Raw genomic sequence first — 26449 nt, forward strand, 5'->3', positions numbered from 1 at the left:
ACAGTTAGTATGGAGGCAGAACCTGGACTGTAACAGTTAGTATGGAGGAATCTGGACTGTAACAGTTAGTATGGAGGCAGAACCTGGACTGTAACAGTTAGTATGGAGGAATCTGGACTGTAACAGTTAGTATGGAGGCAGAACCTGGACTGTAACAGTTAGTATGGAGGCAGAACCTGGACTGTAACAGTTAGTACGGAGGCAGAACCTGAAACTGCATCCCTGTAACTCTGTGTACGGTGCAAGACAGGAGATTACAGTAAGGCCTCTATTCTCTCATCCCCACAACATGGCTTGTATCCCAATCCCTTACACAACGCATGTAAATCTCCCCAAACGGGAATGAAACTATAAAACGAGCTGCTTTGTGGGGGAATAAAAACTAATGATGTGTGTCGACCATCTCTGGAGTGTTACTGAGTAAAACACGTTACTCTATAATCTACTTCCTGCTACACTGCTGAAGGGGGACAAGACATGTTTAGAGGGGGTTACTTCCGGCCTCACTGCTGAGGGGGGACAAGACATGTTTAGAGGGGGTTACTTCCTGCTATACTGCTGAGGGGGACAAGACATGTTTAGAGGGGGTTACTTCCTGCTATACTGCTGAGGGGGACAAGACATGTTTAGAGGGGGTTACTTCCCGCCTCACTGCTGAGGGGGGACAAGAAATGTTTAGAGGGGGTTACTTCCTGCTACACTGCTGAGGGGGACAAGACATGTTTAGAGGGGGTTACTTCCTGCTACACTGCTGAGGGGAACAAGACATGTTTAGAGGGGGTTACTTCCTGCTGCACTGCTGAGGGGGGACAAGACATGTTTAGAGGGGGTTACTTCCTGCTACACTGCTGAGGGGAACAAGACATGTTTAGAGGGGGTTACTTCCTGCTACACTGCTGAGGGGGGACAAGACATGTTTAGAGGGGGTTACTTCCTGCTACACTGCACAAGACATGTTTAGAGGGGGTTTTCCACATCCAACTTTACTTCCAGACACAGACATGGTAATGCAGGTTGCCATACCAGTATTTGATATATTTCAAACAATATAGGATGTGCTTGATTGAGCTTTGCGTGGTGCAAGGAAGCCACTACTATTTGAAGCCAGGTTAGGGGGTCGCTATCTACATGATGAGAGTCTGTATAACACAGACAGACAGACAGAGACAGTACCGACGGTACAGACAGACAGACAGTACAGACAGACAGTACAGACAGACAGTACAGACAGACAGTACAGACAGACAGTACAGACAGACAGACAGTACAGACAGACAGTACAGACAGACAGTACAGACAGACAGTACAGACAGACAGTACAGACAGACAGACAGTACAGACAGTACAGACAGACAGTACAGACAGACAGTACAGACAGTACCGACGGTACAGACAGACAGTACAGACAGACAGAGACAGTACCGACGGTACAGACAGACAGACAGTACAGACAGACAGTACAGACAGACAGTACAGACAGACAGTACAGACAGACAGAGAGTACAGTACAGACAGACAGTACAGACAGACAGTACAGACAGAGAGTACAGACAGAGACAGGGAATAGACACTTGAGTTGAGGGGGCTGGCTGGCAGACAGGCAGACAGGCAGACAGTACAGACAGAGACAGGGAATAGACACTTGAGTTGAGGGGGCTGGCTGGCAGACAGAACAGACAGACAGACAGTACAGACAGACAGACAGTACAGACAGTACAGACAGACAGTACAGACAGACAGTACAGACAGAGACAGGGACTAGACACTTGAGTTGAGGGGGCTGGCTGGCAGACAGGCAGACAGTACAGACAGACAGTACAGACAGAGACAGGGAATAGACACTTGAGTTGAGGGGGCTGGCTGGCAGACAGGCAGACAGTACAGACAGACAGTACAGACAGAGACATGGAATAGACACTTGAGTTGAGGGGGCTGGCTGGCAGACAGGCAGACAGTACAGACAGACAGTACAGACAGAGACAGGGAATAGACACTTGAGTTGAGGGGGCTGGCTGGCAGACAGGCAGACAGAGAGTACAGACAGAGACAGGGAATAGACACTTGAGTTGAGGGGGCTGGCTGGCAGACAGGCAGACAGTACAGACAGAGAGTACAGACAGAGACAGGGAATAGACACTTGAGTTGAGGGGGCTGGCTGGCAGACAGGCAGACAGTACAGACAGAGAGTACAGACAGAGACAGGGAATAGACACTTGAGTTGAGGGGGCTGGCTGGCAGACAGGCAGACAGTACAGACAGAGAGTACAGACAGAGACAGGGAATAGACACTTGAGTTGAGGGGGCTGGCTGGCAGACAGGCAGACAGTACAGACAGACAGTGCAGGCAGAGACAGGGAATAGACACTTGAGTTGAGGGGGCTGGCTGGCAGACATGCAGACAGGCAGACAGTACAGACAGACAGTGCAGGCAGAGACAGGGAATAGACACTTGAGTTGAGGGGGCTTACAGGCAGACATGCAGGCCGGCAGACATGCAGGCAGGCAGACATGCAGGCAGGCAGACATGCAGGCAGGCAGACATGCAGGCAGGCAGACATGCAGGCAGGCAGACATTGCAGGCAGGCAGACATGCAGGCAGGCAGACATGCAGGCAGAGACAGGGAATAGACACTTGAGTTGAGGGGGCTTACATGCAGAAACTATGGGATTTGAAGCACCACTCTGCGGTTTCACAACAACTATTGAAATCGTCCTTCCTTCCTCTCATGTGGTGCTACAAAGCAGGGTTCAGAGGCTGTGTTCAAAATGGCACACTATTCACTACGGGGCAGTACTTTTGACCAGGGCCAACAGGACCCATATAGTGAAGAGGTTGTTATTTCAGACACAACCAGTCAGTCAGGCCGGTACACAGGGACAGAACAGAAATAACAATCACAGGCAACCAACCAGGCAGCAGCTTCCCCTCCAAGGAGGAAATAGAGGGAATGTCGCCTCTATCATGTCAGAAGTGTTCCACTGGCCAGTCAGAGCCCTGAGAACCCTGTCTGTCTGAGCCCTGAGAACCCTGTCTGTCTGAGCCCTGAGAACCCTGTCTGTCTGAGCCCTGAGAACCCTGTCTGTCTGTGCCCTGAGAACCCTGTCTGTCTGTGCCCTGAGAACCCTGTCTGTCTGAGCCCTGAGAACCCTGTCTGTCAGAGCCCTGAGAACCCTGTCTGTCTGAGCCCTGAGAACCCTGTCTGTCAGAGCCCTGAGAACCCTGTCTGTCTGAGCCCTGAGAACCCTGTCTGTCTGAGCCCTGAGAACCCTGTCTGTCAGAGCCCTGAGAACCCTGTCTGTCTGAGCCCTGAGAACCCTGTCTGTCTGAGCCCTGAGAACCCTGTCTGTCTGAGCCCTGAGAACCCTGTCTGTCTGAGCCCTGAGAACCCTGTCTGTCTGTGCCCTGAGAACCCTGTCTGTCTGTGCCCTGAGAACCCTGTCTGTCTGTGCCCTGAGAACCCTGTCTGTCTGAGCCCTGAGAACCCTGTCTGTCTGAGCCCTGAGAACCATGTCTGTCTGAGCCCTGAGATCCCTGTCTGTCTGAGCCCTGAGAACCCTGTCTGTCTGAGCCCTGAGAACCCTGTCTGTCTGAGCCCTGAGAACCCTGTCTGTCTGAGCCCTGAGAACCCTGTCTGTCAGAGCCCTGAGAACCCTGTCTGTCAGAGCCCTGAGAACCCTGTCTGTCTGAGCCCTGAGAACCCTGTCTGTCTGAGCCCTGAGAACCCTGTCTGTCTGAGCCCTGAGAACCCTGTCTGTCTGAGCCCTGAGAACCCTGTCTGTCTGTGCCCTGAGAACCCTGTCTGTCTGTGCCCTGAGAACCCTGTCTGTCTGTGCCCTGAGAACCCTGTCTGTCTGTGCCCTGAGAACCCTGTCTGTCTGAGCCCTGAGAACCCTGTCTGTCTGAGCCCTGAGAACCCTGTCTGTCTGTGCCCTGAGAACCCTGTCTGTCTGAGCCCTGAGAACCCTGTCTGTCTGAGCCCTGAGAACCCCGTCTGTCTGAGCCCTGAGAACCCTGTCTGTCAGAGCCCTGAGAACCCTGTCTGTCTGAGCCCTGAGAACCCTGTCTGTCTGAGCCCTGAGAACCCTGTCTGTCTGAGCCCTGAGAACCCTGTCTGTCTGTCTGTCAGAGCCCTGAGAACCCTGTCTGTCAGAGCCCTGAGAACCCTGTCTGTCAGAGCCCTGAGAACCATGTCTGTCTGTGCCCTGAGAACCCTGTCTGTCAGAGCCCTGAGAACCCTGTCTGTCAGAGCCCTGAGAACCCTGTCTGTCAGAGCCCTGAGAACCCTGTCTGTCAGAGCCCTGAGAACCCTGTCAGTCTGAGCCCTGAGAACCCTGTCTGTCTGGGCCCTGAGAACCCTGTCGGTCTGAGCCCTGAGAACCCTGTCGGTCTGAGCCCTGAGAACCCTGTCTGTCTGAGCCCTGAGAACCCTGTCTGTCAGAGCCCTGAGAACCCTGTCGGTCTGTGCCCTGAGAACCCTGTCTGTCTGAGCCCTGAGAACCCTGTCTGTCTGTCTGTCTGAGCCCTGAGAACCCTGTCTGTCTGAACCCTGAGAACCCTGTCTGTCTGTCTGTCTGTCTGTCTGTGCCCTGAGAACCCTGTCTGTCTGAGCCCTGAGAACCCTGTCTGTCTGTCTGTTTTTTTCTGTCTGTGCCCTGAGAACCCTGTCTGTCTGAGCCCTGAGAAGCCTGTCTGTCTGAGCCCTGAGAACCCTGTCTGTCAGAGCCCTGAGAACCCTGTCTGTCTGTCTGTCTGTCTGTCTGTCTGTCAGAGGCCTGAGAACCATGTATGTCTGTCTGTCAGAGGCCTGAGAACCCTGTATGTCTGTCTGTCAGAGGCCTGAGAACCCTGTATGTCTGTCTGTCAGAGGCCTGAGAACCCTGTATGTCTGTCTGTCAGAGGCCTGAGAACCCTGTATGTCTGTCTGTCAGAGGCCTGAGAACCCTGTATGTCTGTCTGTCAGAGGCCTGAGAACCCTGTATGTCTGTCTGTCAGAGGCCTGAGAACCCTGTATGTCTGTCTGTCAGAGGCCTGAGAACCCTGTCTGTCTGTCTGTCGGTAGTTGTTGTATGGCACTTTTTTCACAGGGGTAGAGTAACGGCGACATAATCAACATGATTTACGGGGCCTTCAGAAGGTATCCACATTACTTGACCTTGTCCACATTTTGTTTTATTACAGCCTCAATTTAAAATGAATTCAATGGAGATGTTGTGTCACGGTCCTACACACAATACCCCATTCATGTTAAAAATGGAATTATGTTTTTAGATATAATAATGAGTGGATAAGTATTCAACCCCTTTGTTATGATGAGTGAGAATAAGTTCAGGAGTAAAAAATGTGCTTAACAAGTCACATAATCAGTTGCATGGACTCTGGGTGCAATAACAGGGTTTAACATTATTAATGACTACCCCAACCCATACAATTATCTGCAATGTCCCTCAGTCAAGCAGTGAATTTCAAACACAGATTCAACCACAAAGACCAGGGAGGTTTTTCCAATGCCTCGCAAAGAAAGGAACCTATTGGTAGATGGGTAAAACAAATTGAAAGCAGACATTGAATATCCCTTTGAGCATGGTGAAGTTATTAATTACACTTTGGATGGTGTATCAATACACCGCGTCAAAACAAAGATACAGGCGTCATTCCTAACTCAGTTGCAGGAGAGGAAGGAAACCACTCAGGGATTTTACCATGAGGCTAATTGTGACTTGTGACAGTTACAGAGTTTAATGGCTCCGATAGGAGAAAACTGAGGATGGATCAACAACATTGCAGTTACTCCACAATAATAACCTAAAACACAGAATGAAAAGGAAGCCTGTAGTACATAATAAAATATTCCTAACATACATCCTGTTTGCAATAAGGCACTAAAGTAAAACATACATCCTGTTTGCAATAAGGCACTAAAGTAAAACTGTAAAACCTTTGGCAAAGAAATTAACTTAATCATCTGAATACAAAAGAGTTGTTTTGGGCAAATCCACACTAAATATTTTCAAGCATGGTGGTATTGGCTGCATCATGTTATGGGTATGCTTGTCATCGGCAAGGACTAGAGAGATCTTTGGCATAAAAATAAACAAAACAGAGGTAAGCACAGGCTAAACCTGGTTCAGTCTGCTTTCCAAAGGACACTGGGAGATGAATTCACAGGACAATAACCTCAAAACACAAGGTCAAATATACACTGGAGGTCAAATATACACTGGAGGTCAAATCGACACTGGAGTTGCTTTCCAAGATGACATGGAATGTTCCTGAGGGGCAAAGTTTAAGTTTCGACTGAAGTCGGCTTGAAAATCCATGTCAAGACTTGAAAATGGCTGTCTAGCAATGATCAGCAACCAACTTGACAGAGTTTGAAGAATTTAAAAAAGAATCGTGTGCAAATATTGTACAATCCAGGTCTGCAAAGCTCTTAGAGATTTACCCAGAAAGACTCACAGTTAGAATCACTGTTGGCAGCGATTATAACTCAGGAGTACGGATACTTACGAAAATGAGATATTTCTGTATTTAATTTTCCAAACATTTGCACAAAAATGTGTCAATTATGGGGTATTGTGTGTAGATGGGAGAGAGAGAAAAAATCTATGAAATCCATTTTAAATTCAGGCTATAACACAACAAAAAGGTGTAATAAAGGGGTATGAATATATTGTGAAGGCCCTGTAGTATATTCCATACCATGTACTTCCTACTGTCAATGTTTACATTCAAACGGATACAGACGGACTGATCAACACTAAAGTCTGACTATTCACATGAACAGGTTGAGCAGAGTAGTAGTGTGTAGTAGTGTATAGGGGGGTATAGGGGGGTGTAGGGGGGTATAGGGGGGTATAGGAGGGTATAGGGGTGTGTAGGTGTGTAGGGGTGTGTAGGGGGGTGTAATAGTGTATAGGGGTGTAGGGGTGTGTAGGGGTGTGTAGGGTGGTGTAGGGGTGTATAGGGGTGTGTAGGGGTGTATAGGGGTGTGTAGTAGTGTATAGGGGTGTAGGGGGGTGTAGGGGGGTGTAGAGGTGTGTAGGGGGTGTAGGGGGGTATAGTAGTGTATAGGGGTGTAGGGGGGTATAGTAGTGTATAGGGGTGTGTAGGGGTGTGTAGGGGTGTATAGGGGTGTGTAAGGGGGTGTAGAGGGGTGTGTAGGGAGGTGTAGGGAAGTGTAGAGGGCTGTAGGGGTGTGTGTGGGGGGGTGTAGGGGTGTGTAGAGGGGTGTGTAGTAGTGTATAGGGGTGTGTAGTAGTGTGTAGGGGTGTGTAGTAGTGTGTAGGGGGGTGTAGGAGTGTGTAGGGGTGTGTAGGGGGGTGTAGAGAGGTGTGAGGGTGTGTGTGTGGGGGTGTGTAGGGGTATGTAGGGGTGTGTAGGGGGGTATAGGGGGGTGTAGTAGTGTATAGGGGTGTAGGGGTGTGTAGGGGGGTATAGGGGGGTGTAGGGGTGTGTAGTAGTGTGTAGGGGGGTGTAGGGGTGTGTAGTAGTGTGTAGGGGGGTGTAGGGGGTATAGGGGGGTATAGGGGTGTGTAGTAGTGTGTAGGGGGGTATAGGGGTGTGTAGGGGGGTATAGGGGTGTGTAGGGTGTGTAGGGGTGTGTAGGGGGGTATAGGGGTGTGTAGGGGTGTGTAGGGGTATGTAGGGGGGTATAGGGAGGCGTAGGGGTGTGTAGGGGGGTATAGGGGGTGTAGGGGTGTGTAGGGGGGTATAGGGAGGCGTAGGGGTGTGTAGGGGTGTGTAGGGGTATGTAGGGGTGTGTAGGGGGGTGTGTGTGAACACTTACTGGTTGAAGAGGACCCTGGAACGCACTATAAACTTGAATATGTACTCCAGAGCTTTCATGGCCTTCAGCAGCTGTTCTGTCAGCTTCTCTGCATTCTCCACATAGTTCTTCAGAACCTTGGTCAGCTTCCTGAAGAACATACACACATACATAATTATATACATACATACATACATACATACATACATACATACATACATAGCTGTTCTGTCACCTTCTGTGCATTCTCTACATAGCTCTTCAAAACATTGGTCAGCTTCCTGAAGAACATACACACATACATATTTATATGTTGTACAACTGACTAGGTACAGTGCCTTGCGAAAGTATTCGGCCCCCTTGAACTTTGCGACCTTTTGCCACATTTCAGGCTTCAAACATAAAGATATAAAACTGTATTTTTTTGTGTGAAGAATCAACAACAAGTGGGACACAATCATGAAGTGGAACGACATTTATTGGATATTTCAAACTTTTTTAACAAAACAAAAACTGAAAAATTGGGCGTGCAAAATTATTCAGCCCCCTTAAGTTAATACTTTGTAGCGCCACCTTTTGCTGCGATTACAGCTGTAAGTCGCTTGGGGTATGTCTATCAGTTTTGCACATCGAGAGACTGAAATGTTTTCCCATTCCTCCTTGCAAAACAGCTCGAGCTCAGTGAGGTTGGATGGAGAGCATTTGTGAACAGCAGTTTTCAGTTCTTTCCACAGATTCTCGATTGGATTCAGGTCTGGACTTTGACGTGGCCATTCTAACACCTGGATATGTTCATTTTTGAACCATTCCATTATAGATTTTGCTTTATGTTTTGGATCATTGTCTTGTTGGAAGACAAATCTCCGTCCCAGTCTCAGGTCTTTTGCAGACTCCATCAGGTTTTCTTCCAGAATGGTCCTGTATTTGGCTCCATCCATCTTCCCATCAATTTGAACCATCTTCCCTGTCCCTGCTGAAGAAAAGCAGGCCCAAACCATGATGCTGCCACCACCATGTTTGACAGTGGGGATGGTGTGTTCAGGGTGATGAACTGTGTTGCTTTTACGCCAAACATAACGTTTTGCATTGTTGCCAAAAAGTCTTCTTCCACATGTTTGGTGTGTCTCCCAGGTGGCTTGTGGCAAACTTTAAACAACACTTTTTATGGATATCTTTAAGAAATGGCTTTCTTCTTGCCACTCTTCCATAAAGGCCAGATTTGTGCAATATACGACTGATTGTTGTCCTATGGACAGAGTCTCCCACCTCATCCAGAGTGATCATGGGCCTCTTGGCTGCATCTCTGATCAGTCTTCTCCTTGTATGAGCTGAAAGTTTAGAGGGACGGCCAGGTCTTGGTAGATTTGCAGTGGTCTGATACTCCTTCCATTTCAATATTATCGCTTGCACAGTGCTCCTTGGGATGTTTAAAGCTTGGGAAATCTTTTGTATCCAAATCCGCCTTTAAACTTCTTCACAACAGTATCTCGGACCAGCCTGGTGTGTTCCTTGTTCTTCATGATGCTCTATGCGCATTTAACGGACCTCTGAGACTATCACAGTGCAGGTGCATTTATACGGAGACTTGATTACACACAGGTGGATTGTATTTATCATCATTAGTCATTTAGGTCAACATTGGATCATTCAGAGATCCTCACTGAACTTCTGGAGAGAGTTTGCTGCACTGAAAGTAAAGGGGCTGAATAATTTTGCACGCTCAATTTTTCAGTTTTTGATTTGTTAAAAAAGTTTGAAATATCCAATAAATGTCGTTCCACTTTATGATTGTGTCCCACTTGTTGTTGATTCTTCACAAAAAAATACAGTTTTATATCTTTATGTTTGAAGCCTGAAATGTGGCAAAAGGTGGCAAAGTTCAAACGGAGGCCGAATACTTTCGCAAGGCACTGTATATACACACACACACACACATTATAAATAAACATATATAGCTGTTCTGTCACCTTCGGCATTCTCTACATAGCTCTTCAAAACATTGGTCATCTTCTACTGTATTTTAGTCAATGCCATTCCGACATTGCTCGTCCCTAATATTTATATATTTCTTAATTACATTCTTTAACGTTTAGATGTGTGTATTTATACACTATACAGCCCGTACTGTTCATATAGCTGTACATGCAACTTCTCTGCATCATATACATAGTAGTTCAGGACCGTGGTCTGCTTCCTGGTGAAATCCAAATTCAAGCAGTTGATCATCCATTCTGGGAAGTGGTAAGATGTTTAACTTCTCTGCATCATATACATAGTAGTTCAGGACCGTGGTCTGCTTCCTGGTGAAATCCAAATTCAAGCAGTTGATCATCCATTCTGGGAAGTGGTAAGATGTTTAACTTCTCTGCATCATATACATAGTAGTTTAGGACCGTGGTCTGCTTCCTGGTGAAATCCAAATTCAAGCAGTTGATCATCCATTCTGGTAAGATGTTCTGGAAACACGTTACGAATCCACCTCGCCGAGACGCTCCAACGTTGTGTTCAGTTGTATTCGTTCACATTGAACGCGTACAGCATTTATTAACAGCTGTTGGCATGCCGATGGAGTCCCTCGTTATGCACATGGCCTTGGTACAGGGTTATGCTCCAACAGGGAGAAGAAGAAGCAGCATGATGAAAACATCAGCCAAGTTCCCAGGAAAAAGGACCAATCATTATAGAGTGAGTGGACAAAACATTAGGAACACCTTCCTTATATATATAAATACATACACTCGCAGCCCCCCCCCCCCCCCCCCCCCCCCCCACACAAACACCTTTTGCCCTCAGAACAGCGACAATTCGTCAGAGAATGGACTTTAAAATGTGTTTAAAAGCGTTCTACAGGGTTGCTGGCCCACGTCGACTCCAACGCATCCCACAGTTGTGTCCAGTTGGATGGATGGCCTTTGGGTGGTGGATCATTCTTGATAATCACAGGAAACTGTTGACCCTGCAGTGTTGTTGTGTCCAGTTGGATGGATGGCCTTTGGGTGGTGGATCATTCTTGATAATCACAGGAAACTGTTGACCCTGCAGCGTTGTTGTGTCCAGTTGGATGGATGGCCTTTGGGTGGTGGATCATTCTTGATAATCACAGGAAACTGTTGACCCTGCAGCGTTGTTGTGTCCAGTTGGATGGATGGCCTTTGGGTGGTGGATCATTCTTGATAATCACAGGAAACTGTTGACCCTGCAGCGTTGTTGTGTCCAGTTGGATGGATGTCCTTTGGGTGGTGGACCGTTGATAATCACAGGAAACTGTTGAGTGTGGAAAGACCCTGCAGGCGTTGCGATTCCAGATCCGCCTGGCCACCTACTACCATACCCCGTTCAACTGGCACCTACTACCATACCCTGTTCAAATGCACCTACTACCATACCCCGTCCAAAGGCACCTACTACCATACCCCGTTCAACTGGCACCTACTACCATACCCTGTTCAAATGCACCTACTACCATACCCCGTCCAAAGGCACCTACTACCATACCTCGTCCAAAGACACCTACCCACCATACCCCGTCCAAAGACACCTACTACCATACCCCGTCCAAAGACACCTACTACCATACCCCGTCCAAAGACACCTACTACCATACCCCGTCCAAAGACACCTACTACCATACCCCGTCCAAAGGCACCTACTACCATACCCCGTCCAAAGGCACCTACTACCATACCCCGTCCAAAGGCACCTACCACCATACCCCGTCCAAAGGCACCTACTACCATACCCCGTCCAAAGGCACCTACTACCATACCCCGTCCAAAGGCACCTACCCACCATACCCCGTCCAAAGGCACCTACTACCATACCCTGTTCAAAGGCACCTACTACCATACCCCGTCCAAAGGCACCTACCACCATACCCTGTTCAAAGGCACCTACTACCATACCCCATTCAACTGGCACCTACCACCATACCCTGTTCAAAGGCACCTACTACCATACCCCGTCCAAAGGCACCTACTACCATACCTCGTCCAAAGGCACCTACTACCATACCCCGTCCAAAGGCACCTACTACCATACCCCGTCCAAAGGCACCTACTACCATACCCCGTCCAAAGGCACCTAAATATCATGTCTTGCCCAGTCACCCTCTGAATGGTACATGTACACAATCCATGTCTCAATTGTCTCCAGTTTTAAAAATCCTTCTTTAACCCGTCTCCTCCCCTTCATATACATGTCTCCTCCCCCTTCATCTACACTGATTGAAGTGGATTTAACAAGTGACATCAATAAGGGATCATATCTTTCACCTGGATTCACCTGGTCAGTCTGTGTCAAGGAAAGAGCAGGTGTTCCTAATGTTTTGTCCACTCAGTATATTTATCCAGCAGTAATGAGCTGTACTCACGTGTACGCCAGAGTAGCACTGAAATGCTTCCTAATGTAGGTCTCAAGGACGGGGTGAAAGTGCTGAAACTTTCTGTCTGCAATGAGTCCAATTATGAATACCTGCCAGGATCAAAACAGAAACACAGTCATTAAACACACAAACCATACAGTCACAAGAGTCGGGAGGCAAAACTAGACCTTTTCTTTCTTCATTGAAAATGGACAAAAAAAGGAGAGAGAGATTGGAAATGAAATGAGATTGGAAATAATGAAAAGCCAATTTTCTCTCTATTCTATTATTTTCCCCCCAGATAATCTAAGACGCAGTAGTCGTCCTTCCTCTCTGTAGTTTCTCTCTTGATAAGAGGAGCCGGCTCGACTGGTAATTACCTAGTCAAAGTAGACTATTACAAAACCACATCACATAACAGTTGCTGATACAGGCTTCGTACAATAAAGGTGCGTCAGAAGTTCAAATCAACGAAATAGCTCCAAAAAGACATTGGGATGATGATTTAATATTATATAGTACGAGAAATATCTCTATTAATGTAGAGCTATTTAGTCGACTACTTCTATCAGCTTTAGAGAGAGATGTTGTAATTAAGACTGTGTCTGGCAGGAAAATACATGGGCTGTTGGATCTCATGCACGGTGTGTGTGTGTGTGTGTGTAATGTAATATCCAACGAACGATCCACCCTGTTTTTTATTTATTTTATTTTATTTTACCTTTATTTAACCAGGCAAGTCAGTTAAGAACACATTCTTATTTTCAATGACGGCCTGGGAACAGTGGGTTAACTGCCTGTTCAGGGGCAGAACGACAGATTTGTACCTTGTCAGCTCGGGGGTTTGAACTCACAACCTTCCGGTTACTAGTCCAACGCTCTAACCACTAGGCTACCCTGCCACCCTGTGATGTCACTTATCTGTGGTATAGACTACAGTCTGATGGTTCAAATACTTTAATCATTAAAGTGGAACGTTATCTATTAGACTTACTACTGCAAATGAGCATCGATTAAAACACATTTTACGTATGTCATAAAGTATTTAATTAGTGTTACAATGTGTTATAAGCACTGTTTATAAGTTATATACAACAATGTGTTATAAGCACTGTTTATAAGTTATATACAACAATGTGTTATAAGCACTGTTTATAAGTTATATACACAACTATACAATGTGTTATAAGCACTGTTTATAAGTTATATACAACAATGTGTTATAAGCACTGTTTATAAGTTATATACAACAATGTGTTATAAGCGCTGTTTATAAGTTATATACAACAATGTGTTATAAGCACTGTTTATAAGTTATATAGAACAATGTGTTATAAGCACTGTTTATAAGTTATATACAACAATGTGTTATAAGCACTGTTTATAAGTTATATACAACAATGTGTTATAAGCACTGTTTATAAGTTATATACAACAATGTGTTATAAGCACTGTTTATAAGTTATATACACAACTATACAATGTGTTATAAGCACTGTTTATAAGTTATATACAACAATGTGTTATAAGCACTGTTTATAAGTTATATACAACAATGTGTTATAAGCGCTGTTTATAAGTTATATACAACAATGTGTTATAAGCACTGTTTATAAGTTATATACAACAATGTGTTATAAGCACTGTTTATAAGTTATATACAACAATGTGTTATAAGCGCTGTTTATAAGTTACATACACATTATATACACATTATACATAACTATATAATGTGTTATTACTATGCAATACGGTGCTGTAGTTAAATGCATTCTGAGAATCAACAGGTAGGCGCCGCACCCAAACGGTAGGCCTCCCAACAGGTCCCAACAGGTAGGCCTCCCAACAGGTAGGCGCCACACCCAAACGGTAGGTGTCCCAACAGGTCCCAACAGGTAGGCCTCCCAACAGGTCCCAACAGGTAGGCGCCGCACCCAAACGGTAGGTGTCCCAACAGGTCCCAACAGGTAGGCCTCCCAACAGGTCCCAACAGGTAGGCCTCCCAACAGGTCCCAACAGGTAGGCCTCCCAACAGGTCCCAACAGGTAGGCCTCCCAACAGGTCCCAACAGGTAGGCCTCCCAACAGGTCCCAACAGGTAGGCCTCCCAACAGGTCCCAACAGGTAGGCGCCGCACCCAAACGGTAGGCGTCCCAACAGGTCCCAACAGGTAGGCCTCCCAACAGGTCCCAACAGGTAGGCCTCCCAACAGGTCCCAACAGGTAGGCCTCCCAACAGGTCCCAACAGGTAGGCCTCCCAACAGGTCCCAACAGGTAGGCCTCCCAACAGGTCCCAACAGGTAGACCTCCCAACAGGTCCCAACAGGTAGGCCTCCCAACAGGTCCCAACAGGTAGGCGCCGCACCCAAACGGTAGGTGTCCCAACAGGTCCCAAAAGGTAGGCCTCCCAACAGGTCCCAACAGGTAGGCCCCCCAACAGGTCGGCGTCCCAACAGGTCGGCGTCCCAACAGGTCGGCGTCCCAACAGGTCGGCGTCCCAACAGGTCGGCGTCCCAACAGGTCGGCGTCCCAACAGGTCGGCGTCCCAACAGGTCGGCGTCCCAACAGGTCGGCGTCCCAACAGGTAGGCGTCCCTGTCCTCTGGTTGTCTCTAACCCAGGACCTGTCTTGTCTCTGGCACATAGCTGACATTCCTTCACGATGGTAAGGTGTGTATTTAGCAGACTTTCAAAACCACACAATGCCTGAGGCAGACCAGAGGCAGAGAGACAATCTGGGACAACTTTTCAAAACCACACAATGCCTGAGGCAGACCAGAGGCAGAGAGACAATGTGGGACAACTTTTCAAAACCACACAATGCCTGAGGCAGACCAGAGGCAGAGAGACAATCTGGGACAACTTTTCAAAACCACACAATGCCTGAGGCAGACCAGAGGCAGAGAGACAATCTGGGACAACTTTTCAAAACCACACAATGCCTGAGGCAGACCAGAGGCAGAGAGACAATCTGGGATAACCTTTCTGTATTCTGTTTGTCCACACGGGATACTGTGAATCTATGTCAACTTTCTCTTTGACAACACACGCATACATTAGTAATGTGTATGAGTCATAGCTGTATGATACGGCCACACCGCCACAATCTGGTATAACAGTATAATATCTTAACACACGAAACAGAACAAAATCAAATATTTAATGTGTGTGTGTGTTATAAAAACAACCTGTACTTACCAAGGAATCAAACACCAGGGTGTCAAACGTGTCACTGTCTGAGTTCTCCATCATAATGTTAAACAGGGCATCAAGGGTGTCCTGCAGAAACTACAACGACAAGAAACACAACGTGTTACAACAGAGAGAGGATATAAGTCCACGTCGCAAACAGCACCCTATTCCCTTATAGGGCTCTGCCAAAAGCAGTACACTATATGGGCAATAGGCCCTATTCCCTTATGGGGCTCTGCCAAAAGCAGTACACTATATGGGCAATAGGCCCTATTCCCTTATAGGGCTCTGCCAAAAGCAGTACAGTATATGGGCAATAGGCCCTATTCCCTTATAGGGCTCTGCCAAAAGCAGTACACTATATGGGCAATAGGCCCTATTCCCTTATAGGGCTCTGCCAAAAGCAGTACACTATATGGGCAATAGGTTGCCATTTGAGAAGCACGTGTCATAAACATTCATTCTCATCGTCTGTCTATTCATTCATTCTCATCGTCTGTCTATTCATTCATTCTCATCATCTGTCTATTCATTCATTCTCATTGTCTGTCTATTCATTCATTCTCATTGTCTGTCTATTCATTCATTCCCATCGTCTGTCTATTCATTCATTCTCATCATCTGTCTATTCATTCATTCCCATCCCCTAGTCAGACTCGGGTGGCGTGCTTATCCACTGCTTCCGAGGATATGACTCGCTATATTACTCGGTCCCTGGACAATAATGTATACGAGCTCAGGGCGAGGATCACCTTCCAGAGAGACATCGGGGACTGTAACATACTCTGTTTAACGGAATCATGGCTCTCTTCTGGATTTATTGTCCCCCTCCATTCAGCCCGCGGGGTTCTCCGTCCATCGAGAGGACAGGAAGAATCAACTCTCCGGGAAAAAGAAAGATGGAGGGATTCGATTTATGATTAACAACTCATGTTGTGATTTTGGTAACGTACAGGATGTCCTTTTTGTTCTCCCGATCTGGAACAGCTCACCATCAAATGCCGACCACATTACCTCCCAAGATAATTTTCTTTGGTAATCATTACTGCCTATGTGCAAACTGGAAACTGCTGACATCAAATGTATTGTAGCTGGGGCCTTTAATAAAAGGAAATCTTAGGAAAATGTCAACAAATTTCTAAACACATCCTCTGTGCTACACGCGCATCACAGACTCTGGATCATTGCCACCCGCCCTCCCTTCTGCAAATCAGATCACGCCTCCATTCTGCTCCTCCCCACCTATACGCAGAGAATTGAGCAGGTAGAACCCATGGTGAGGACTGTTCAACGTTGGTCTGACCAATCAGAAGATATGCTTGATCACGCTCTAACCACTAGGCTACCTGCATGGAGGATGTTGTTACCACTGTGACGATTACAAAAGATCCAAACCATTACGAGACGGCAGCATTTGTGCAAAACTGAAAGTGCAAATTTAACCATGGCATGGTGACTAGGAACATGGACGTGTACAAACAGACCAGCTATGACCTCCATTAGGCTCCGTAAGGCAATCACAGAGGCTAAACGACAGTACAGGGACAAAGTGGAGTCGCAATTCAACGGCTCAGACGAAAGACGTATGTAGCAGGGACTCCAGACAATCACCGATTATAAAAAGGCAAAGCCAACCAGGTCGCAGACACCGATGCCTCGCTTCCAGGAAAACCACATCTAGCCACTGTCACGGGCCCCCGCTGCACACGAGTCCCCAGAGCATGAGCAGACTAGCTGGCTGGAGTGTTTTACAGAAAAATCATCATGAAGTGCTTTGAGAGGCTAGTTAAGGACCACATCACCTCCATCCTACCTGACACCCAGGACCCACTTCAATTACCATGAAGTGCTTTGAGAGGCTAGTTAAGGACCACATCACCTCCATCATACCTGACACCGAGGACTTCAATTGCAAAAGCTCATCATTAAGCTCAAGGCCCTGTGTCTGAACTCTGTCTTGTGCAACTGGGTGCTGGACTTCCTGACGGGCCGACCCCAAGAGGTGAAGGTAGGCAACAACACCTCTGCCACACTGATCCTGAACAAGGGGAGCCCCACAGGGGTGGGTGCTCAGCCCATTCCTGTACTCTGTGTTCACCCATGAAAGGCGTAAAATCAATCATCACGTTTGCTGATGACAACAGTGTTAAGCCTGATTACCAACACTGACAAGACATCCTACTGGGAGGAGGTGAGGGCCCTGGCAGAGTGGTGCCAGGAAAATAACCTCTCCCTCAACGTCAACAAAACCAAGGAGCTGATCGTAGACTACAGGGGACAGCAGAAAGAGCACGTCCCCATCCACATTGACGGGGCAGCAGTGGAGAGGGTCAAAAGCTTCAAGTTCCACGGCGTGCACGTCACTGACGACCTGAAATGGTCCCTTCACACACACAGCGTTGTGAAGAAGGTGCAACAGAGAGTGGAGAGATGGTGGAGAGATGTGGAGTAGTGAGGAATGAAGGTCAGGTCAGGTCACTTGATAAGGGTGGAGAGCTGTGGAGTTGTGAGGAATGGGGGTCAGGTCACTGATAAGGGTGGAGAGATGTGGAGTTGTGAGGAATGGGGGTCGAGGTCAGGTCACTAATAAGGGTGGAGAGCTGTGGAGTAGTGAGGAATGGGGGTCAGGTCAGTGATAAGGGTGGAGAGCTGTGGAGTAGTGAGGAATGGGGGTCGAGGTCAGGTCACTGATAAGGGTGGAGAGATGTGGAGTAGTGAGGAATGGGGGTCGAGGTCAGTGATAAGGGTGGAGATCTGTGGAGTAGTGAGGAATGGGGGTCGAGGTCAGTGATAAGGGTGGAGAGATGTGGAGTAGTGAGGAATGGGGGTCGAGGTCAGGTCAGGTCACTGATAAGGTTGGAGAGATGTGGAGTTGTGAGGAATGGGGGCCGAGGTCAGGTCACTGATAAGGGTGGAGAGATGTGGAGTAGTGAGGAATGGGGGCCGAGGTCAGGGCAGGTCACTGATAAGGGTGGAGAGATGTGGAGTAGTGAGGAATGGGGGCTGAGGTCAGGTCACTGATAAGGGTGGAGAGATGTGGAGTAGTGAGGAATGGGGGTCGAGGTCAGTGATAAGGGTGGAGAGCTGTGGAGTAGTGAGGAATGGGGGTCGAGGTCAGTGATAAGGGTGGAGAGCTGTGGAGTAGTGAGGAATGGGGGACAAGGTCAGTGATAAGGGTGGAGAGATGTGGAGTAGTGAGGAATGGGGGTCGAGGTCAGGTCAGGTCAGTGATAAGGGTGGAGAGATGTGGAGTTGTGAGGAATGGGGGCCGAGGTCAGTGCAGGTCACTGATAAGGGTGGAGTAGTGAGGAATGGGGGTCGAGGTCAGGTCAGGTCACTGATAAGGGTGGAGAGATGTGGAGTAGTGAGGAATGGGGGTCGAGGTCAGTGCAGGTCCCTGATAAGGGTGGAGAGATGTGGAGTAGTGAGGAATGGGGGTCGAGGTCAGGTCACTGATAAGGGTGGAGTAGTGAGGAATGGGGGTCGAGGTCAGGTCAGGTCACTGATAAGGGTGGAGAGATGTGGAGTTGTGAGGAATGGGGGTCGAGGTCAGGTCACTAATAAGGGTGGAGAGCTGTGGAGTAGTGAGGAATGGGGGTCAGGTCAGTGATAAGGGTGGAGAGCTGTGGAGTAGTGAGGAATGGGGGTCAGGTCAGTGATAAGGGTGGAGAGCTGTGGAGTAGTGAGGAATGGGGGTCGAGGTCAGGTCACTGATAAGGGTGGAGAGATGTGGAGTAGTGAGGAATGGGGGTCGAGGTCAGTGATAAGGGTGGAGATCTGTGGAGTAGAGAGGAATGGGGGTCGAGGTCAGTGATAAGGGTGGAGAGCTGTGGAGTAGTGAGGAATGGGGGTCGAGGTCAGTGATAAGGGTGGAGAGCTGTGGAGTAGTGAGGAATGGGGGTCGAGGTCAGTGATAAGGGTGGAGAGATGTGGAGTAGTGAGGAATGGGGGTCAGGTCAGTGATAAGGGTGGAGAGATGTGGAGAAGTGAGGAATGGGGGTCGAGGTCAGGTCAGGTCACTGATAAGGTTGGAGAGATGTGGAGTTGTGAGGAATGGGGGCCGAGGTCAGGTCACTGATAAGGGTGGAGAGATGTGGAGTAGTGAGGAATGGGGGTCGAGGTCAGGTCACTGATAAGGGTGGAGTAGTGAGGAATGGGGGTCGAGGTCAGGTCAGGTCACTGATAAGGGTGGAGAGATGTGGAGTTGTGAGGAATGGGGGTCGAGGTCAGGTCACTAATAAGGGTGGAGAGCTGTGGAGTAGTGAGGAATGGGGGTCAGGTCAGTGATAAGGGTGGAGAGCTGTGGAGTAGTGAGGAATGGGGGCCGAGGTCAGGTCACTGATAAGGGTGGAGTAGTGAGGAATGGGGGTCGAGGTCAGGTCACTGATAAGGGTGGAGAGATGTGGAGTTGTGAGGAATGGGGGTCGAGGTCAGGTCACTAATAAGGGTGGAGAGATGTGGAGTAGTGAGGAATGGGGGTCGAGGTCAGGTCAGGTCAGTGATAAGGGTGGAGAGATGTGGAGTTGTGAGGAATGGGGGCCGAGGTCAGTGCAGGTCACTGATAAGGGTGGAGTAGTGAGGAATGGGGGTCGAGGTCAGGTCAGGTCACTGATAAGGGTGGAGAGATGTGGAGTAGTGAGGAATGGGGGTCGAGGTCAGTGCAGGTCCCTGATAAGGGTGGAGAGATGTGGAGTAGTGAGGAATGGGGGTCGAGGTCAGGTCACTGATAAGGGTGGAGTAGTGAGGAATGGGGGTCGAGGTCAGGTCAGGTCACTGATAAGGGTGGAGAGATGTGGAGTTGTGAGGAATGGGGGTCGAGGTCAGGTCACTAATAAGGGTGGAGAGCTGTGGAGTAGTGAGGAATGGGGGTCAGGTCAGTGATAAGGGTGGAGAGCTGTGGAGTAGTGAGGAATGGGGGTCAGGTCAGTGATAAGGGTGGAGAGCTGTGGAGTAGTGAGGAATGGGGGTCGAGGTCAGGTCACTGATAAGGGTGGAGAGATGTGGAGTAGTGAGGAATGGGGGTCGAGGTCAGTGATAAGGGTGGAGATCTGTGGAGTAGAGAGGAATGGGGGTCGAGGTCAGTGATAAGGGTGGAGAGCTGTGGAGTAGTGAGGAATGGGGGTCGAGGTCAGTGATAAGGGTGGAGAGCTGTGGAGTAGTGAGGAATGGGGGTCGAGGTCAGTGATAAGGGTGGAGAGATGTGGAGTAGTGAGGAATGGGGGTCAGGTCAGTGATAAGGGTGGAGAGATGTGGAGAAGTGAGGAATGGGGGTCGAGGTCAGGTCAGGTCACTGATAAGGTTGGAGAGATGTGGAGTTGTGAGGAATGGGGGCCGAGGTCAGGTCACTGATAAGGGTGGAGAGATGTGGAGTAGTGAGGAATGGGGGTCGAGGTCAGGTCACTGATAAGGGTGGAGTAGTGAGGAATGGGGGTCGAGGTCAGGTCAGGTCACTGATAAGGGTGGAGAGATGTGGAGTTGTGAGGAATGGGGGTCGAGGTCAGGTCACTAATAAGGGTGGAGAGCTGTGGAGTAGTGAGGAATGGGGGTCAGGTCAGTGATAAGGGTGGAGAGCTGTGGAGTAGTGAGGAATGGGGGCCGAGGTCAGGTCACTGATAAGGGTGGAGTAGTGAGGAATGGGGGTCGAGGTCAGGTCACTGATAAGGGTGGAGAGATGTGGAGTTGTGAGGAATGGGGGTCGAGGTCAGGTCACTAATAAGGGTGGAGAGCTGTGGAGTAGTGAGGAATGGGGGTCAGGTCAGTGATAAGAGTGGAGAGCTGTGGAGTAGTGAGGAATGGGGGCCGAGGTCAGTGATAAGGGTGGAGAGATGTGGAGTAGTGAGGAATGGGGGTCAGGTCAGTGATAAGGGTGGAGAGCTGTGGAGTAGTGAGGAATGGGGGTCGAGGTCAGGTCACTGATAAGGGTGGAGAGATGTGGAGTAGTGAGGAATGGGGGTCGAGGTCAGTGATAAGGGTGGAGATCTGTGGAGTAGTGAGGAATGGGGGTCGAGGTCAGTGATAAGGGTGGAGAGCTGTGGAGTAGTGAGGAATGGGGGTCGAGGTCAGTGATAAGGGTGGAGAGCTGTGGAGTAGTGAGGAATGGGGGTCGAGGTCAGTGATAAGGGTGGAGAGATGTGGAGTAGTGAGGAATGGGGGTCAGGTCAGTGATAAGGGTGGAGAGATGTGGAGAAGTGAGGAATGGGGGTCGAGGTCAGGTCAGGTCACTGATAAGGTTGGAGAGATGTGGAGTTGTGAGGAATGGGGGGCCGAGGTCAGGTCACTGATAAGGGTGGAGAGATGTGGAGTAGTGAGGAATGGGGGTCGAGGTCAGGTCACTGATAAGGGTGGAGTAGTGAGGAATGGGGGTCGAGGTCAGGTCAGGTCAGTGATAAGGGTGGAGAGCTGTGGAGTAGTGAGGAATGGGGGCCGAGGTCAGTGATAAGGGTGGAGAGATGTGGAGTAGTGAGGAATGGGGGTCAGGTCAGTGATAAGGGTGGAGAGCTGTGGAGTAGTGAGGAATGGGGGTCGAGGTCAGGTCACTGATAAGGGTGGAGAGATGTGGAGTAGTGAGGAATGGGGGTCAGGTCAGTGATAAGGGTGGAGAGATGTGGAGAAGTGAGGAATGGGGGTCGAGGTCAGGTCAGGTCACTGATAAGGGTGGAGAGATGTGGAGTAGTGAGGAATGGGGGTCGAGGTCAGGTCACTGATAAGGGTGGAGTAGTGAGGAATGGGGGTCGAGGTCAGGTCAGGTCAGTGATAAGGGTGGAGAGCTGTGGAGTAGTGAGGAATGGGGGCCGAGGTCAGTGATAAGGGTGGAGAGATGTGGAGTAGTGAGGAATGGGGGTCAGGTCAGTGATAAGGGTGGAGAGCTGTGGAGTAGTGAGGAATGGGGGTCGAGGTCAGGTCACTGATAAGGGTGGAGAGATGTGGAGTAGTGAGGAATGGGGGTCAGGTCAGTGATAAGGGTGGAGAGATGTGGAGAAGTGAGGAATGGGGGTCGAGGTCAGGTCAGGTCACTGATAAGGTTGGAGAGATGTGGAGTTGTGAGGAATGGGGGCCGAGGTCAGGTCACTGATAAGGGTGGAGAGATGTGGAGTAGTGAGGAATGGGGGCCGAGGTCAGGTCAGGTCACTGATAAGGGTGGAGAGATGTGGAGTAGTGAGGAATGGGGGCTGAGGTCAGGTCACTGATAAGGGTGGAGAGATGTGGAGTAGTGAGGAATGGGGGTCGAGGTCAGTGCAGGTCACTGATAAGGGTGGAGAGATGTGGAATAGTGAGGAATGGGGGTCGAGGTCAGGTCACTGATAAGGGTGGAGAGATGTGGAGTAGTGAGGAATGGGGGTCGAGGTCAGGTCACTGATAAGGGTGGAGAGATGTGGAGTGGTGAGGAATGGGGGTCGAGGTCAGGTCAGGTCACTGATAAGGGTGGAGTAGTGAGGAATGGGGGTCGATGTCAGTGCAGGTCACTGATAAGGGTGGAGTAGTGAGGAATGGGGGTCGAGGTCAGGTCAGGTCACTGATAAGGGTGGAGAGATGTGGAGTAGTGAGGAATGGGGGTCGAGGTCAGTGCAGGTCCCTGATGAGGGTGGAGAGATGTGGAGTAGTGAGGAATGGGGGTCGAGGTCAGTGCAGGTCACTGATAAGGGTGGAGAGATGTGGAGTAGTGAGGAATGGGGGTCGAGGTCAGGTCACTAATAAGGGTGGAGAGCTGTGGAGTAGTGAGGAATGGGGGGTCAGGTCAGTGATAAGGGTGGAGAGCTGTGGAGTAGTGAGGAATGGGGGTCAGGTCAGTGATAAGGGTGGAGAGCTGTGGAGTAGTGAGGAATGGGGGTCGAGGTCAGGTCACTGATAAGGGTGGAGAGATGTGGAGTAGTGAGGAATGGGGGTCGAGGTCAGTGATAAGGGTGGAGATCTATGGAGTAGTGAGGAATGGGGGTCGAGGTCAGTGATAAGGGTGGAGAGCTGTGGAGTAGTGAGGAATGGGGGTCGAGGTCAGTGATAAGGGTGGAGAGCTGTGGAGTAGTGAGGAATGGGGGTCGAGGTCAGTGATAAGGGTGGAGAGATGTGGAGTAGTGAGGAATGGGGGTCAGGTCAGTGATAAGGGTGGAGAGATGTGGAGAAGTGAGGAATGGGGGTCGAGGTCAGGTCAGGTCACTGATAAGGTTGGAGAGATGTGGAGTTGTGAGGAATGGGGGCCGAGGTCAGGTCACTGATAAGGGTGGAGAGATGTTGAGTAGTGAGGAATGGGGGTCGAGGTCAGGTCACTGATAAGGGTGGAGAGATGTGGAGTGGTGAGGAATGGGGGTCGAGGTCAGGTCAGGTCACTGATAAGGGTGGAGTAGTGAGGAATGGGGGTCGAGGTCAGTGCAGGTCACTGATAAGGGTGGAGTAGTGAGGAATGGGGGTCGAGGTCAGGTCAGGTCACTGATAAGGGTGGAGAGATGTGGAGTAGTGAGGAATGGGGGTCGAGGTCAGTGCAGGTCCCTGATAAGGGTGGAGAGATTTGGAGTAGTGAGGAATGGGGGGTCGAGGTCAGTGCAGGTCACTGATAAAGGTGGAGAGATGTGGAGTGGTGAGGAATGGGGGTCGAGGTCAGGTCAGGTCACTGATAAGGGTGGAGTAGTGAGGAATGGGGGTTGAGGTCAGTGCAGGTCACTGATAAGGGTGGAGTAGTGAGGAATGGGGGTCGAGGTCAGGTCAGTGATAAGGGTGGAGAGCTGTGGAGTAGTGAGGAATGGGGGTCGAGGTCAGGTCACTGATAAGGGTGGAGAGATGTGGAGTAGTGAGGAATGGGGGTCGAGGTCAGTGATAAGGGTGGAGATCTATGGATTAGTGAGGAATGGGGGTCGAGGTCAGTGATAAGGGTGGAGAGCTGTGGAGTAGTGAGGAATGGGGGTCGAGGTCAGTGATAAGGGTGGAGAGCTGTGGAGTAGTGAGGAATGGGGGTCGAGGTCAGTGATAAGGGTGGAGAGATGTGGAGTAGTGAGGAATGGGGGTCAGGTCAGTGATAAGGGTGGAGAGATGTGGAGAAGTGAGGAATGGGGGTCGAGGTCAGGTCAGGTCACTGATAAGGTTGGAGAGATGTGGAGTTGTGAGGAATGGGGGCCGAGGTCAGGTCACTGATAAGGGTGGAGAGATGTTGAGTAGTGAGGAATGGGGGTCGAGGTCAGGTCACTGATAAGGGTGGAGAGATGTGGAGTGGTGAGGAATGGGGGTCGAGGTCAGGTCAGGTCACTGATAAGGGTGGAGTAGTGAGGAATGGGGGTCGAGGTCAGTGCAGGTCACTGATAAGGGTGGAGTAGTGAGGAATGGGGGTCGAGGTCAGTGCAGGTCACTGATAAGGGTGGAGTAGTGAGGAATGGGGGTCGAGGTCAGGTCACTGATAAGGGTGGAGTAGTGAGGAATGGGGGTCGAGGTCAGGTCACTGATAAGGGTGGAGTAGTGAGGAATGGGGGCCGAGGTCAGATCACATTAAGGGAGAAGGAACAGTTTATTACCCAGATCAATTAACTTTCTGCCTAGCAACAAAGACGTAATGTTCAGAGAAAAGGAGGACACTTCACCTTCAGTGGGGTCTATATACTGGTGCTGTTGAGAACAGGTCTGTCTGTTCAGCATCCCGTTGGGTGGATAAACTTGGTTTGAGCGTTTCTATATACTGGTGCTGTTGAGAACAGGTCTGTCTGTTCAGCATCCCGTTGGGTGGATAAACTTGGTTTGAGCGTTTCTATATACTGGTGCTGTTGAGAACAGGTCTGTCTGTTCAGCATCCCGTTGGGTGAATAAACTTGGTTTGAGCGTTTCATATTTGTCCGGTAGTTCTTCCTCTTGTTAATTTAGAACCTAACAATACGGATATTTTCTATTTTCTTTTGGTTGCACAATTCTGGATTCAAATTCTCAATTTGACTTTTGTCCCATTTTGTGAATTCTTGGTTGGTGAGCGAAACCCCAGACCACACAACCGTAAAGGGGACATGTTTCCTGAGACAGCAGTCATTAGACTGATAGTATAGTTTATTCCAAAAATGTGAATGTGAATTTACAGGGAGGAAGACTGCCAAGGTATAACAGTGAGCCTTGTCAACACTGATCAAGGGCGAGATACTAAAATGGAACCTCTATACAGGAGAATACAAAGCATTCCTCTAGAACTCAGGGTTCCCAGCTGCTTTCTTGGTCAGGTGACCTCAAATGGTCAGGTGACCTCAAATGGTCAGGTGACCTCAAATGGTCAGGTGACCTCAAATGGTCAGGTGAACTCAAATGGTCAGGTGACCTCAAATGGTCAGGTGAACTCAAATGGTCAGGTGACCTCAAATGGTCAGGTGACCTCAAATGGTCAGGTGACCTCAAATGGTCAGGTGACCTCAAATGTTAAAACATTTAAAAATCATTTTAAAAAACTCCTAATGGGTCATATTGTGTTACCTATGAACTTTGACCTCTCACCTTGACGACCTCTCCTCCCTCGACCTTCATCAGCTGTCGGAGGTTCTGCTGTAGGAGGCTGGTGTTGGAGCGCCACTTCAGCAGGCCCAACAGATCCACTATACGAGACATAACAGACAGAAGAGAGGACAGACAGATGTTACTACAACAGACCCACTATACGAGACATAACAGACCCAACAGACCCACTATACGAGACATAACAGACCCAACAGATCCACTATACGAGACATAACAGACCCAACAGATCCACTATACGAGACATAACAGACCCAACAGACCCACTATACGAGACATAACAGACCCAACAGATCCACTATACGAGACATAACAGACCCAACAGACCCACTATACGAGACATAACAGACCCAACAGACCCACTATACGAGACATAACAGACCCAACAGATCCACTATACGAGACATAACAGACCCAACAGATCCACTATACGAGACATAACAGACCCAACAGACCCACTATACGAGACATAACAGACAGAAGACAGACCCAACAGATCCACTATACGAGACATAACAGACAGAAGACAGACCCAACAGATCCACTATACGAGACATAACAGACAGAAGACAGACCCAACAGATCCACTATACGAGACATAACAGACAGAAGACAGACCCAACAGATCCACTATACGAGACATAACAGACAGAAGACAGACCCAAC

At 49.0% G+C, this 26449-nt stretch overlaps 1 protein-coding gene across 1 annotated transcript in view; it reads right to left on the reverse strand.

Moving 5' to 3' along the window:
• The window catches only part of LOC116359717 (dedicator of cytokinesis protein 1-like), a gene marked incomplete at its 5' end in the record, with an annotated part of 464327 nt that overhangs the window by 371940 nt on the left and 65938 nt on the right, over window positions 1-26449 (reverse strand). Inside the window, 4 exon segments of the mRNA XM_031813059.1 lie at window positions 7788-7916; window positions 12136-12236; window positions 15323-15412; window positions 25766-25863. Coding sequence (XP_031668919.1) covers window positions 7788-7916; window positions 12136-12236; window positions 15323-15412; window positions 25766-25863 — 418 coding nt within the window.

Source organism: Oncorhynchus kisutch, unplaced genomic scaffold (assembly GCF_002021735.2).
Source record: "Oncorhynchus kisutch isolate 150728-3 unplaced genomic scaffold, Okis_V2 Okis04b-Okis11a_hom, whole genome shotgun sequence".
NCBI classification, from domain to species: domain Eukaryota; kingdom Metazoa; phylum Chordata; class Actinopteri; order Salmoniformes; family Salmonidae; genus Oncorhynchus; species Oncorhynchus kisutch.